The following is a 14,054-nucleotide window of genomic DNA, read 5'->3' as shown; positions in this document are numbered from 1 at the left end:
GAGTGCGTGTGTATGTGAGAGTGTGTGTGAGTGCGTGTGTGTCTGAGAGAGTGCATGTGTGTGTCTGAGTGTGTGAGAGTGCGTGTGCATGTGTGTGAGTGTGCGTGTATGTGTGTGTGAGAGTGCGTGTATGAGAGTGTGCGTGTGTGCGCGTGTGTGTATGTGTACGAGAGAGTGAGTGTGCGTGTATGTGTGCGTGTATGAGTGTGTATGTGTGTGAGTGTATGAGAGTGCGTGTGTGTGTACGGGAGTGCGTGTGTATGTGAGAGTGTGTGTTTGTGTGAGTGTGTGTCTGAGAGAGTGCGTGTATGTGTGTGTGTCTGAGAGTGTATGTGTATGAGAGTGCATGTATGTGTGTGTGCGCGTGTGAGAGTGTGCGTGTCTGTGAGTGCGTGTGCGCGCGTGAGTGTATGAGAGAGTGCGTGTGTGCGTGAGTGTATGTGTATGAGAGAGTGTGTGTATGTGTGTGTGCGCGCGTGTGTGTGTGCATGTATGAGTGTGTGTATGTGTACGAGAGTGCGTGTGTGTATGTGTACAAGAGTGTGTGAGTGTGTGTATGAGAGTGCATGTATGTGTGTGTGAGTGTGCGTGTATGTATGTGTGTGAGTGTATGTGTATATGAGAGAGTGCGTGTATGTGTGTGTGAGAGTGTGTGTATGAGAGTGCGTGAGTGTGCATGTGTGTGTGTATGAGTGCATGTATGTGTGTGTGTGCGCGTGAGAGTGTGTACGTGTATGAGAGAGTGCGTGTGCATGTGTATGTGTGCGAGTGCGTGTATGTGTGTGAGTGTATGTGTATGAGAGAGTGTGTGTATGAGTGCGTGTGAGTGTATGTGTATATGAGAGAGTGCGTGAGTGTGTGTGAGTGTATGTGTATGAGAGAGTGTGTGTATGAGTGTGCGTGTGTATGAATGTGTGTGAGTGCGTGTGTGTGTATGTGTATGAGAGAGTGCCTGTATGTGTGAGTGTGCGTGTATGTGTGTGTATATGTATGAGAGTGCGCGTGTGTGTGCGTGTGTATATGTATGAGTGCGTGTGTGTATGTGTGTGCATGTATGAGAGAGTGCGTGTGTGTGTGTGAGTGTATGAGTGTGTATGAGTGTGTGTGTGCGCGCGTGTGTGAGTGTATGTGTATGAGTGCGTGTGAGTGTGTGTGTATGAGAGTGCGTGTGTATGTGTATGAATGTATGTGTGTATGAGAGAATGTGTGTGAGTGCGTCTGAGTGTATGTGTATGAGAGAGTGCCTGTATGTGTGAGTGTGCGTGTATGAGTGTGTGTGTATGTGTATGAGAGTGTGCGTGTGTGTGCGTGTGTATGTGTATGAGTGCGTATGTTTGTGTATGTGTGTGCATGTATGAGAGTGTGTGTGCGTGTACGTGAGTGTGTATGAGAGTGTATGAGTGTGTGAGAGTGCGTGTGTGTGCATGTATGAGAGAGTGTATGTGTATGAGAGAGTGTGTGTATGTGTGCGTGTATGAGTGTGTATGTGTATGAGAGAGTGTGTGTGCGTGTATGTGTACGAGAGAGTGAGTGTGCGTGTGTGTGTGTGTATGTGTACGAGAGTGCGTATGTATGTGAGAGTGTGTGTTTGTGTGAGTGTGTGTCTGAGAGAGTGCGTGTGTGTGTGTGTGTCTGAGAGTGTATGTGTATGAGAGTGCATGTGTGTGTGTGCGTGTGTGTGAGAGTGCGTGTATGTGTATGAGAGTGCATGTGTGTGTGAGTGTGCGTGTGTGTATGAGTGTGCGTGTATGAGTGTGTATGTGTGTGAGTGTATGTGTATATGAGAGAGTGCGTGTGTGTGTGTGTGAGAGTGTGTGTATGAGAGTGCGTGAGTGTATGTGTATGAGTGTGAGTGTGCGTGTGTGTGTATGACTGAGTGTGTATGAGTGTGCATGTGTATGTGTGTATGTGTGCGAGTGCGTGTATGTGTGAGAGTGTATGTGTATGAGAGTGTGTGTATGTGTGCGTGTATGAGTGTGTGTGAGTGTATGTGTATATGAGAGAGTGCGTGTGTGAGTGTGTGTGTGCGTGTGTGTGTGCATGTATGTGAGAGAGTGTGCGTGTGTATGCGTGTGTGTGTATGAGTGCTTGTGAGTGTGTATGTGTATGAGTGCGTGTGCGTATGTGTATGAGAGTGCGTGTGTATGTGTATGAGAGTGTATGAGTGTGCGTGTGTATGAATGTGTGTGAGTGCGTCTGAGTGTATGTGTATGAGAGAGTGCCTGTATGTGTGAGTGTGCGTGTATGTGTGTGTGTATGTGTGCATGTATGTGCATGTATGAGAGTGCATGTATGTGTGAGAGTGCGTGCGTGTGTGTGTATGTGTATGAGTGTGTATGAGTGTATGTGTATGAGTGTGTATGAGTGTATGTGTATGAGAGAGTGCGTGTGTGTGTGTGTCTGAGAGTGTGTGTGAGAGTGTATGTGTGTATGTGTATGAGAGTGCATGTATGTGTGTGCGTGTGTGAGTGTGTGAGTGTGTGAGAGTGCGTGTGCATGTGTGTGAGTGTGCGTGTATGTGTGTGTGAGAGTGCATGTGTATGCGTGTGCATGTGTGTGTGAGTGCGTGTGTGTGCATGTATGAGAGAGTGCGTGTGTGTGTGAGTGTGTATGAGTGTATGTGTATGAGTGTGTGTATGTGTGCGTGTATGAGTGTGTATGTGTGTGAGTGTATGTGTATATGAGAGAGTGCGTGTATGTGTGTGCACACGCGTGTGAGTGTATGTGTATGAGAGTGCGTGTGTGTGTGCATGTGTGTATGAGTTTGTGTGCGTGTATGTGTACGAGAGAGTGTGTGTGTATGTGTACGAGAGTGTGTGTGTATGTGTACGAGAGTGTGTGTGTGTATGAGAGTGTGTGTGAGAGTGTATGTGTGTATGTGTATGAGAGTGCGTGTATGAGAGTGTGTGTGAGAGTGTATGTGTGCATGTGTGTGAGAGTGCATGTGTATGTGTGTGAGAGTGCATGTGTATGCGTGTGTATGAGAGTGCGTGTGAGTGTGCGTGTGTATGAGAGAGTGCGTGTGAGTGTGCGTGTGTATGAGAGTGCGTGTATGTGTGTGAGAGTGCGTGTGTGCGTGTGTGTATGTGTGTGAGAGTGCGTGTGTATGAGAGAGTGCGTGTATGTGAGTGTGCGTGTGTGTATGTGTGTGTGTATGAGTGTATGTGTATGAGAGAGTGTGTATGTGTGCGTGTATGAGTGTATGTGTATGAGAGAGTGTGTATGTGTGCGTGTATGAGTGTGTATGTGTGTGAGTGTATGTGTATATGAGTGCGTGTGTGTGCGCGCGTGTGAGTGTATGTGTATGAGAGTGTGTGTGTGTGCGTGTATGTGTATGAGAGTGTGTGTGTGTGCGTGTATGTGTATGAGTGTGCATGTATGTGTGTATGAGAGAGTGAGTGTGAGTATGAGAGTGCGTGTGGGTGTATGTGTATGAGAGAGTGTGTGTGAGTGTGTGTGTGTATGAGACTGCATGTATGTGTATTTGTATGAGTGTATGTGTATGAGAGTGTGTGTGTGCATGTGTGAGAGAGTGCGTGTGTGCGCGTGTGTGCATGTGTGAGAGAGTGCGTGTGTGCGCGTGAGTGTGCGTGTGTGCGCGTGTGTGCATGTGTGCGAGAGTGCGTGTGTGCATGTATTAGTGTGCGTGTATGTGCGTGTACATGAGTGTGCGTGTATGTGTGTGCATGTATTAGTGTGTGTGTATGTGTGTGTATGAGAGTGCGTGTGTGTGCGTGTACGTGAGTGTGCGTGTACGTGAGTGTGCGTGTATGTATGTGTATGAGTGTGTGTGTATGTGTACGAGAGTGCGTGTGTATGTGAGAGTGTGTGTATGTGTTTGTGTGAGAGTGTGTGTGTGTCTGAGAGTGTGTATGAGTGTGCGTGTATGAGTGTGCGTGTGTGCGTCTATGTGTATGTTAGAGTGTGTGAGTGTGTGTGTGAGAGTGTGTGTGTGTCTGAGAGTGTGTATGAGTGTGCGTGTATGAGTGTGCGTGTGTGCGTCTATGTGTATGTTAGAGTGTGTGAGTGTGTGTGTGAGAGTGTGTGTGTGTCTGAGAGTGTGTATGAGTGTGCGTGTATGAGTGTGCGTGTGTGCGTCTATGTGTATGTTAGAGTGTGTGAGTGTGTGTGTGAGAGTGTGTGTGTGTCTTTGTGAGTGTGTGTATGAGTGTGTGTGGGTGTGTATGTGAGAGTGCGTGTGTGTATGAGTGTGAGAGTGTGTGTGGGTGTGTGAGTGTATGAGTGAGTGTATGTGTGCATGAGAGTGTGTGTGTGTATGAGTATATGTGTGTGTGTCTGTGTGAAAGAGTGTGTGTACGTGAGTGTGTGTGTATGAGAGTATGTGTGTGTCTGTGTGTATGGGTGTGAGAGTGTGTGTATGACTGTGTGCGTGTGTGTATGAGAGAGTGCGTGTGTGTGTCTGTGTGTGAGTGTATGTGTATGTGAGAGTGTGTGTATGTGCGTTCGTATGAGATAGTGTGCGTGTGTGTGTGTGAGTGTATGTATGAGAGTGTGTGTTTCTGTGTGTATGTGTATGTGAGTGTGTATGAATGTGTGTGTGTGTGTATGAGAGTGTATGTGAGTGTGTGTGTGTATGAGAGTGTGTGTATGTGAGTGTGTGTGTATGAGTGTGAGAGTGTGTGTATGTGAGTGTGTGTGTATGAGAGTGTGAGAGTGTGTGTATGTGAGAGAGTGTGAGTATGAGAGTGTGTGCGTGTATGTGTGAGACTGTGTGTATGTGTATGAGTGTGTATGAGTGTGTGTATGTGTGTGTGTATGAGAGTGTGTATGTGTGCGTATGTGTATGAGAGAGTGTGTATGAGTGTGTGTGTATGAGATTTTGTGTGTGTGAGTGTGTGTGTATGTGTATGAGAGTGTGTGTGTGCGTGTGTGTGTTAGGCTGTAATGTCCCTGGAAGTGTGTGTGTGTCTATGTGTATGTGTCCGTGTGTGTCTTTGTGTGTGTGCGCATGTGTGTGTGTTAGGCCCTAACGTCCCTGGTAGTGTGTGTTTGTGTGTGTGTGTGAGTGTGTGCCTATGTGTTCGTGTGGCCCTAATGTCCCTGGAAATGTGTGTGTGTGAGCGTGTGTCTCTCTATGTGTGTGTTAGGCCCTAACATCCCTGGAAGCGTGTGAGTGTGCTATGTGTGCGCACATGTGTGTGTGTGTGTGAGGCCCTAACGTCCCTGGAAGTGTGTGAGTGTGTCTATGTGTGTGTGTGTCTGTGTGTGTCCGTGTGTGTATGTATGTGAGAGTGTGTGTGCGTGTGTGTGTTAGGCCCTAACGTCCCTTGAAGTGTGTGTGAGTCCATGTATGTTTGAGGCCCTAACGTCCCTTGAAGTGTGTGTGAGAGTGTGTGTCTGTGTGTGTGTGTGTCCATGTATGTATGTATGTGTGTGTGTGTATATGTGTGTGTGTGTGTTCGGCCCTACTGTCCCTGCAGGCGTGCTGCTGGGAGTGCAAGAAACGTGACACGTCCACACGGGGTTTGTTTCATATTTTATTGAATTTCATTTATATTAAATTAAAAATATATTTCTGACAGATTCATGTAACAAAAGGCAGACCGTTTCCAGGGGCGGAGCGGGCGCGGGGAGGGGCCGGGTGTCGCCTCGACAGACAGAGAAAGCGCCGCCCCGGGGCCGCCGGGGGCGGGAAAGGGAACCACAGAGAGAGAGGAGCCACAGGGTCCTCCCCGGCTCCGAACCAGACACGCGGGGAGGGAGGAAGAGAAAACAGAACCGAGAAACCGTGAAAAGAAGGGAAATTATGCTCAAATATGTAGCTAATATTAACCCAGGTCAGTATCTTAACAGTGCATAATCCTCGGTAGCTAAAATATGAGAAACTCAAGGTTAAAGGAACGTTACGCCACACGCAATCGCATACCCTACTGTGTAAGCAAGTGCAGAAAGTCTGAACACACCACGATAGTGCTAGAACACAGAATCACACAGAATGCCAAAAATGGGACTTCTAACCAAAACCGGAGGGTGGGAAGGGAGAGAAAGAAAAGGGGAGGAGCGGCTTAAATCACAAGCAAATTACCTATATACAAATCAACCCTAAGGACAATTATGTTCCAAATAATGGTGTCCACGAGGAAAATAAAAGCAACATTATCCTTATTTACAAATGCAACTAGCTGTGTCTTTAACAAGCTATAAAAATACTATTCACATTTTCAAAGTAACATACAGTAGTTTTTGTATTTTTTTTTTTGTTTGTTTGTTTCAGAAAGGCAGCTAACTCTGAATGCATCACTTTGCAAGAAATGAGTCTCTTCCCCAACACCCTGATGCTTCTCTTCTTCTGAAGGTACTTCCTAAGGCAGAAGTGTTGTTGGTTTGTCTCTCTGCACTTGAAGAACAGGGAGAACTGGCATAAACCCAGACCCTCCCATCTCTGCCTCTCACCCACCCCCGGCAGGGGGTCGGGCTGGTTCCCCTGGGCCATGGCATGGCCCATGGAGGCAGCCACCCACCCAAGGCCACCAGCTCAGTGTCATCCAAGAGCTCGGTGCTGCTCCTACATCACCTCCCAGGTGGGGCTTGGCCTTTGATTTTTGAGGGGACAGTGATGTCATTTCATCAAGAAAAGAAGTCAATAGCTCAAGACTGCCCGGTCAGGAAATGCATTTTGGATATCTCTGTTTTCAGAAAGAGACTGCATTTTCCCCACCCTACACAAGGGCTGCTCCCTCTTCAGGAATTCCAGCTTACAGTGTTGGGGTAATTGCAAAAACTGGCCAAATAAAAAAGGATTAAAACCATAGTGAAAAATGTATCGAGTACGTACCAATTTCCAACATTAAAATGCTATTTAAAAAAAAAATGTGTTTTGACTGATCTGCATTTTCCTCTTAACATACCCCACCATAAAAAGACAAGTACCCAGCAACTACCTTCAGTGCCCCTCTCCAAAGGACCAGTGGGTTAGTGCATTCAAAGTTAGCTGCCCCTTACACAGCTGCTCAGTTAATAATCGACCCATTTAACAGCAGTACCAGTTTATGCTACATATGTCATAGTACCTTACCTCAAAAGAACGGCATACGTATCTACACTTACTTATAAAATACCATTCACAGTTTATTACTGTGGTTATCCCAAAAGGGTTTAGTCTTCGGAGTGCTATGGACAATACAGTGTTTTCTCCCTACGAGGCCTCAGAGGTTGGGACCCAAGGGCTGGCAAAGGGCTGGGTGTACGTGTGCCCCCCTGGCCACGACACAGCCCTCAGCGGGAGGGGGCTGTGCGGGATGCACCCTGGCCCTGGTGGTTTCATCCACGACACCTGTGGGGCACGATTTCATGGCTTTTTTTATTGGGGGGTGGGGTGGGGAGAAGGACTGGGATATAATTACTCAACGCTGCCTAACACCTTACAGATGGTAGGCATCTGTAAGCCCCCTTCAAGCCCCTCTCTGCCAAGGTCCACACAGCTCTCTCTCAAAATTAAGTAATAAAACCACGAAAAAATAAACAGTTCTGACTCTTAGTGTTTCCTAATTGGGAGAAGATCCCTGGGTTTCCCCTTCACACCTTCTCCTGGTCTGTGGGCACAGACCCCCAGCTGGAGGATGCCCTGGGTGGAAGCACCTCTTCAGGCTGGTCAAGAGATGCACCTGCCTGCAGTTCCAGCAAGTCCCACCCCCACCAGTCAGACCTCAACGCCCACAAGTGTCCCCCCAAAAGGTGCTCTGCAACATCCAACACCTACAACAGAGCGCAGCCACCAGTGCGGCACCACCGACAACAGCCTCACCCCCCCAAAACTTCCCCAAGAGCAACAAGCCTACCAGCGTTACAACGTACTCATCCACACAACGGTACAGGAACACAACCCTGTGCTAAAATAAAGTTAAAACAAAGACGGAGACGACAAGTGATTTTTGGACATTTTAGGGTTGTGTTTACAACCATGGAACCTGTATTTCTGTTATTTATTCCCAATTTGAAAGCCCCATTTGTAACTGACCTTTTGTACCTGCGTAACACTCGGCGAGAGAGGGAATCCTGCAAACACAGCGACGCTGCACAGAGGCTGCCCCGTGGCTCCTTGCACGGGATGGAGCATGAGTATTACAGCCAACCAACCCCACCCCACACAGCCCTGGCTGTCTAAAAAAATCTGAACCCAAATCCAAGGTTTTTCTATAACAACAGACGAGCTGATGTGTCAGCAGCAGAGGTCTAAGATCCACGGGAAGGAGAATATCGCAAGTGACAGAGCTAGAAATGAATAGTCTTCATGTACCACCACCTTTTAAAAAGTGGTTGCTGAAGGGAACTCGAGGCCATCCTGCTTCCTTTGAGGTGCTCTTTAAGAGCCAGAGGTGACTAATAACCTGAGGGTGGGCTCTGGTTCATGATAAAGCCTCTGTCCCACCAGCCACCCTGAAGCTAAACCACCTTCAGAGCAGGTGAACACCTACCTGAGCTCAATAGTTCCAAAATGTGACTGGGAAAAGTGGTGCAAAGTGAGGGTAAAACTCCATCCCAACAAGTGAGCGATGCGATGCCCCCGCTGTCAGTCCCCTTCCTGTCAGTGCCCCCCCTGAAAGGGTCGGCAGGCACAGGGTGCACAGGGCTCCCCCTGAGATGCCTTCAGTTACCCCGTGGGATTACATGACCAACAGCCCAATTCTGAGTCGGGCCGAAGCCTCCTCATCTCCTGGGTGGTATAAAGGAGCCCAAATAATCCCTTCATTCCTTCAGTTGCCACCATGATGCAGGACACCCACACAGACACCCCACCAGAAAAAAAAAGACGACAAATTTTTTTTCTTTAATATATGAATGTGCCATACAGGGCTATCCTCAATGCCCCACCCCTCCCTTCACCCAACCCCAAGTAATATTTCTAGGTTGACTCACCTCATCTAGTGCTTTTCACCTGTGCTGTCCCGCTCGCTCTCGAGCTGTGGAAAGAACTGATCCACAGGGAGTCAGGGCCAAGCTGGTCTTTCCGAGGTACCTTATTGCCTGCTTCTGGGCTGGGATTAGCAGTGGCTGAGGGTGGGGGCAAAGGTACCCCTGTAGCTCCCTCTCAAATCTTTAGTGCAAACAGGTATCGGAGGGGTGGCACGTGGACAGTGCCCTGCCCCAGCTGCCCTTCAAACACAGCCGGCGGGATGGGAAGGGAAAGTATTTTCCCATTAATCATAAAAGAGGGTTATAAGAGACCTTAAAAATTCCAACTCCCAGAAATAAATGAAGGCAGATCATTGCATACAATTCCTGCAGCCAAGAAATGCATTTTCTACCGATTAAAAAGTGGTACAAACTAGGGTTCAGGCAGCCTTCCCTGTACAACGGGAAGGGTTTCTGGGCTGAGCCTCCTGGTGACACGTGCTGGGATTTATTCCCACTGCTGCTACCTGTTGGATGACCTGTTGGAAAGCAAGGTGTAAATACTCTGCTACATCTCAGCAAACGGCCGTGTAAGAACCCCTCCCGGCTATTTTGCAGAAAAAGAATGATCTGAAAAGAGCTGAAACTTAAAAAGTAGTTGGTTTCGGTCAATTATGTTACAGGAAGTCAATCAGACCCAGCATCCACATCTGTTTGAAATAACCTTCAGGTGGGTAATAACATCTAAACCAAGTCTCACCGAAAGAGATTAGGGAAAAATAAGCTGTTGTTCTCTGTCATTTAGCGCGTTGCTTTGTGCCTTGGACAGTGGCTGACACGCGCTCGGGTACCTGCTCTTGACAAGTGGCACAGGCTGTGATAAGGGAAAGCAAAACATTTACAAACAGGAGACCACATTATAAAAATCCATAAAACCTGCCAGCGCTGCCTACAGACACCAGTGTGCAACTAGAGAATGAACTACACCCAGCCAAAATACCTCTGCTGATGCTCTCACCTGCTGCTTTGTGCTGACAAAATGCAGTTTGTGTGGAAATACCTGCTTTTTCCCCAAACCTGTGATTATTCATTTAAAAGCCTGACCCTCGTACATTTCCACAACGGAATCAAGTTGAACATTTGCTGTGATTTTGCCACGCACGTGTGCCCGCCTTCCTGTCCCCAGGCCAGCAGCTCTACCCACCGAGGCAACCTCGCGGGTTCGGGCTGGCTGAGCAGATTAAAGCAACCAAACACATCTGCTCTTGGAAAGACCACTTCTGGGGCGACTGCAACTCAAACCAGAAGCTCAGGGGAAAAAAAAACAACAACAAAACAACCCCCAAAAAACCCCCCAAAAACCCAAACCCTATTTGTGAGGCTGTAGTCTGTTGAGTTTTCCATCATCACGAATTACTGTGTTCGTTAACCCTTGGTTTGCCATCCCTCTGCTATCCAAGACATGACAAGCACGGCCCCCACCTGCCCACGTGTGGCAGCCCCAGCGTGAGGGACCTTCCCTTCTGCCCCACTTCAAGGAACCTCTGCATTTCTACGCTACTTAACATATTGTATCACACCCACAGTCAACAAAATCAATAAATAATTCAAGTTTTGTAATAAATCAAATGTTAAATTGTTAAAAACCACAATTATTTACATTTTGATTACTTGACAGGCTTACTTCCCACACTGGTACTACTTCATTACCAGAGACAGAAACAGGCCTCACCTTCCATTAGCAGCTACATCCCAGTGTCCCCCCCCGGGGCTGGAGGGGTGCCTGTTTCTGCCCCAGCAGCCCTTGAGCCCACCTCTCTGTACCAGGATTTTATTTTTTTTCTCCATTAGGAGTTACTCTGTTACAAAATTCCATTCAGGGACAAATCAACCTTTTTTTTTCACCACCTACCTACGTGACCTGGGCTGTGCCTGCACTGGATCAGGACATCCACAATCCTCTGCTGGTCTTTGTCCCCAGGCAGCTTGGCAATTGCATCCCGACCTGGCAGACCTTTATCTGTGCTTCAAATGACACCCTGTGAGCACCACCACCAGCAAACCTTCCCCAGAATGGGGTCTCCAGGATCTCAGCCCACCCCACTATGTCCCTTGCCCCTGCCCAATGCCCACTTCTGTCTCCTGCCGAGATGATGAGTTACGGGAGGACACCAGGAAGACACAAGGCCTCTCAGATGCATGACTTTTTGTAACCATCTATCCCACTTTAGTGGTCTGCTGGTCACTTTATGCAGCCAGCACGGATCACCTTGGTACCACTTGACCCGACATCTCTTTTTAACAGCTTCAAAGATATGTACTTGATCTTGCTGTTTTCAGACTCTTCAGCTACATACTCAGCTTACGGGTTTAATATCTGCCCCGCGGCTGGTTCAAGCTGCCCTGAACACACCTGATGCAGAAGCAGGCTGTCAGCTGAACCAACTCTGACCTAGTGATCACCCACAATTTGTTTCCCACCTGCAACCAACCCAGATTTGAAATCCCTTCATACCTTTGTCAAGCTCACCCTCAGCCATCAAGATCTGGGTTAACTACTGCTCGTTTCTTACTCCTTCCTCTGCTTAAAGGTGGCAAGCTGTTCAGATGGCAGGATTCTGGAGGAGCTCGATGCCATTTCCAGAATGCTGGGTGTTGCTGATTTCATTGCCAGGTTAGGTCACCCCAAAGATCTCGACTTTAACAGGACTGAAGCGCATAAACTGAAATACTGTTGTATCACCTAAGATTGCCATCCATTGGGTATTGTTTCTTCCCCTTTATAAAAGCCTTGATGGATAGAGACATAGGCAGATCTTCAAAGGTACTTAATAGTTCCTTAAGATTTTCGGTGAGAACTAGGTATACAAATGCTCTTATACATATGGGTCTTACACATCTGCCTCAGGTTGCTAAAAACGTCCAGAACTCTGGCTGAAAGGTATTTCCAAAGAGGAGCAGGCCAGGGGGTGGGCAGTGGGGTGTCTACCTAAAAATCGAGGTTGATGAAAGCAGAACTAAGTGCAAGGAGACTGGTTTATTTACAATTTTGACTGAAAGCTCTGCGAGTCATGCACATTGTGACTTCTCAAACCTCACAGGCACCGGCTTCTGTGCCAGAGTAATCCTCCTTTTAGAAAAAAGTATTCCATCCTGTGCTTCAAGCCAGAGCAAGACACTTGTCTCCTCCGATCCCATTCAGGGCTTGCTCTGCTGTCCTTCACGTGGCAGCAGTAAGAGCTGGTTGCTCTGTCACTGTATTCTCTGAAGCAGTCAATGCAATGGCCTGTCAGAACTGGTAGACATTGTTCCAAAGACTTGATTTGCTTCATTTTGGCATTTCCACAGTCATCCTTTACATATAATTTTTTTTTTTTTTTTTTTTAATTTAAAATTATTATTTGTATTTTGCTGGTCACTTCCATATTGCTTCATTCAAAATCCAGAAAACAGTTCAAATAAAATTTGAGCTTAAGTGCAAACTAACTTTCCAGTGAACCGCTATGTGCGTTTTCTCCAGTCCAGTGTCTGTCTTCCAGTTTAAAAGGACCCTTCCCACCACCACCCCACAGAGCACCAGGAGACTTCGTGACCCACACCAAACTCTCCGGTTCTCCATCTCGTCCTCAGTGTTGCCTGACAGCATCCTCAACTCCCTTCATGATCATGAAGAAGAAAAAGAGGGAAGAATTTGTTTGGGTCTTTTTATATCTTTAGTCAGCAGGTATAAAACAGGAAAGCAAAGCTTTTTACCTACAAATCTTGGTTTCTTGGCCTGTCTTTTGGCTTCAAAAACAAGATGTTGGAGGTGTGGTTTTGTTACTCTCTTCTGAAAGGGTTTTTGTGATTGAAGTGTTTGTCATGTTGGCATGTATACAAAAATGGTCATGTCATGTACCAGTTCTGAGCTGGAGTCTCTGTGGTAAGGAATTGGCACAAAAATCATGGTGTGGCTCAGAAAAAGGGTTTAGCCGTATATTAAAGTCACATCATCATTTCTTGGAAAGCCACGATGAAGATCTGAACGATTATGAAAAGCCAGGTTAGCCATTTTCAGTTGCTGGGATAGAAAGTGTTAGAGAAAGAAATTGGATTCTCAATCTCAATTACTATGCTATCACACATGATATAAAAATTGTCCATTTTTCCCCCTAATGGAAACTGCATTGAGATTTCCAGGAATGCTGTACAGACTCTCCTCAGCTCCTGCTGCAAGAAACAGCCTCTCTGTGGCTTTCCCTACAAGTGTCTGAGTTGAATCGCTGCGAACTAGCTCGACAGCAGGCAACACTGCCACTGGCCTTTACTGGTACTCACTGGCTTCTCTGACTGTCCGACCCCCTACATCTGCGGAAAGTGAGGAACGCCAGGTTGTACACGCCTTCTTTCCGTCTCCTTCCTTCCTTCCTTCCAGGTTCTGCCAACCTGCAAGGACTGCAAGCGACTCCAAGACATCCTTTCACTTGGAAACAGCAAAAATGAGTGAACTGGCAAGAAGAGGAAGCTCATGGGAGAATGAAAAGGGAGGGAGGGAGGGAGGGAGAGAGAGGAGGAGAGCGCGAGGAGTGAGGCAGCTAGAAGGGGTTGCCTTTCCACTTTGTAAGACCGCGGTCACTACACCACTGTGTTTCGGTGTCTGTAGGGCGGCGGGGGCAGCACAGTGCCAGGCTTCAGGGAGAACTCGGAGAGGTATTCAGGATTCTCTGCCACAATGGGCCGGATCCGTCCATTCTGTTTGTAAAAGTATTTTGTGCTGTACTCTTGCAGGTAGTCCGGGTGCTGGAGGGTGCTTCGTGGGGGCAGGCTGTGATTCCAGTAGTCTGGGTTGTCAAAGGCCTTCTTGGCTTTCTCTGGCAAGTTGTTCTTCAGGTACTCGGCATTTTCCAAGGTGTTTGCAAAAGTGTTGAGGTACAATGGCTCGTTCACGTACTCATCCTCGGCTTTGGGCTGCCCGTTTGGAGCATTGTGATACTCTGGGTTGTCCACAGCTTGGAGATCTCCATTCTTTCGTCGGGAGACAAATGGGTTCTCTTCCACTGGGTTTAGGTAATCTAAGGAAAGATAAAAAATAAATGAGCAAAGAAAAGGAGCAATCCACCCATGTAGCTTGCATCATGTGTGTGTTGCTACCAGGCTCTGCCAGAAGCAGTACTTGGACATGTTTGTCCTCCACCCCAGTCATTCCTAGAAACCCAGATGAG

The 14,054-nt window shown here is 47.5% G+C and overlaps 1 protein-coding gene across 1 annotated transcript in view; it reads right to left on the bottom strand.

Annotated features, from left to right (window-relative positions):
* Positions 1-5,485: 5,485 nt before the first annotated feature.
* Positions 5,486-14,054, bottom strand: part of ERBB4 (erb-b2 receptor tyrosine kinase 4) — a 416,629-nt gene continuing 408,060 nt past the window's right edge. Inside the window, exon 28 of the mRNA XM_014951952.1 lies at positions 5,486-13,904. Within this exon, the coding sequence (XP_014807438.1) occupies positions 13,468-13,904 (437 nt within the window). The 3' untranslated portion in view covers positions 5,486-13,467. The remainder of the gene's footprint in view (positions 13,905-14,054) is intronic.

The sequence above is a fragment of the Calidris pugnax genome, unplaced genomic scaffold, assembly GCF_001431845.1.
Source record: "Calidris pugnax isolate Ruff unplaced genomic scaffold, ASM143184v1 scaffold179, whole genome shotgun sequence".
Classification (NCBI taxonomy): Eukaryota; Metazoa; Chordata; class Aves; order Charadriiformes; family Scolopacidae; genus Calidris; species Calidris pugnax.
This window is presented reverse-complemented; position numbering and strand designations above follow the sequence as displayed.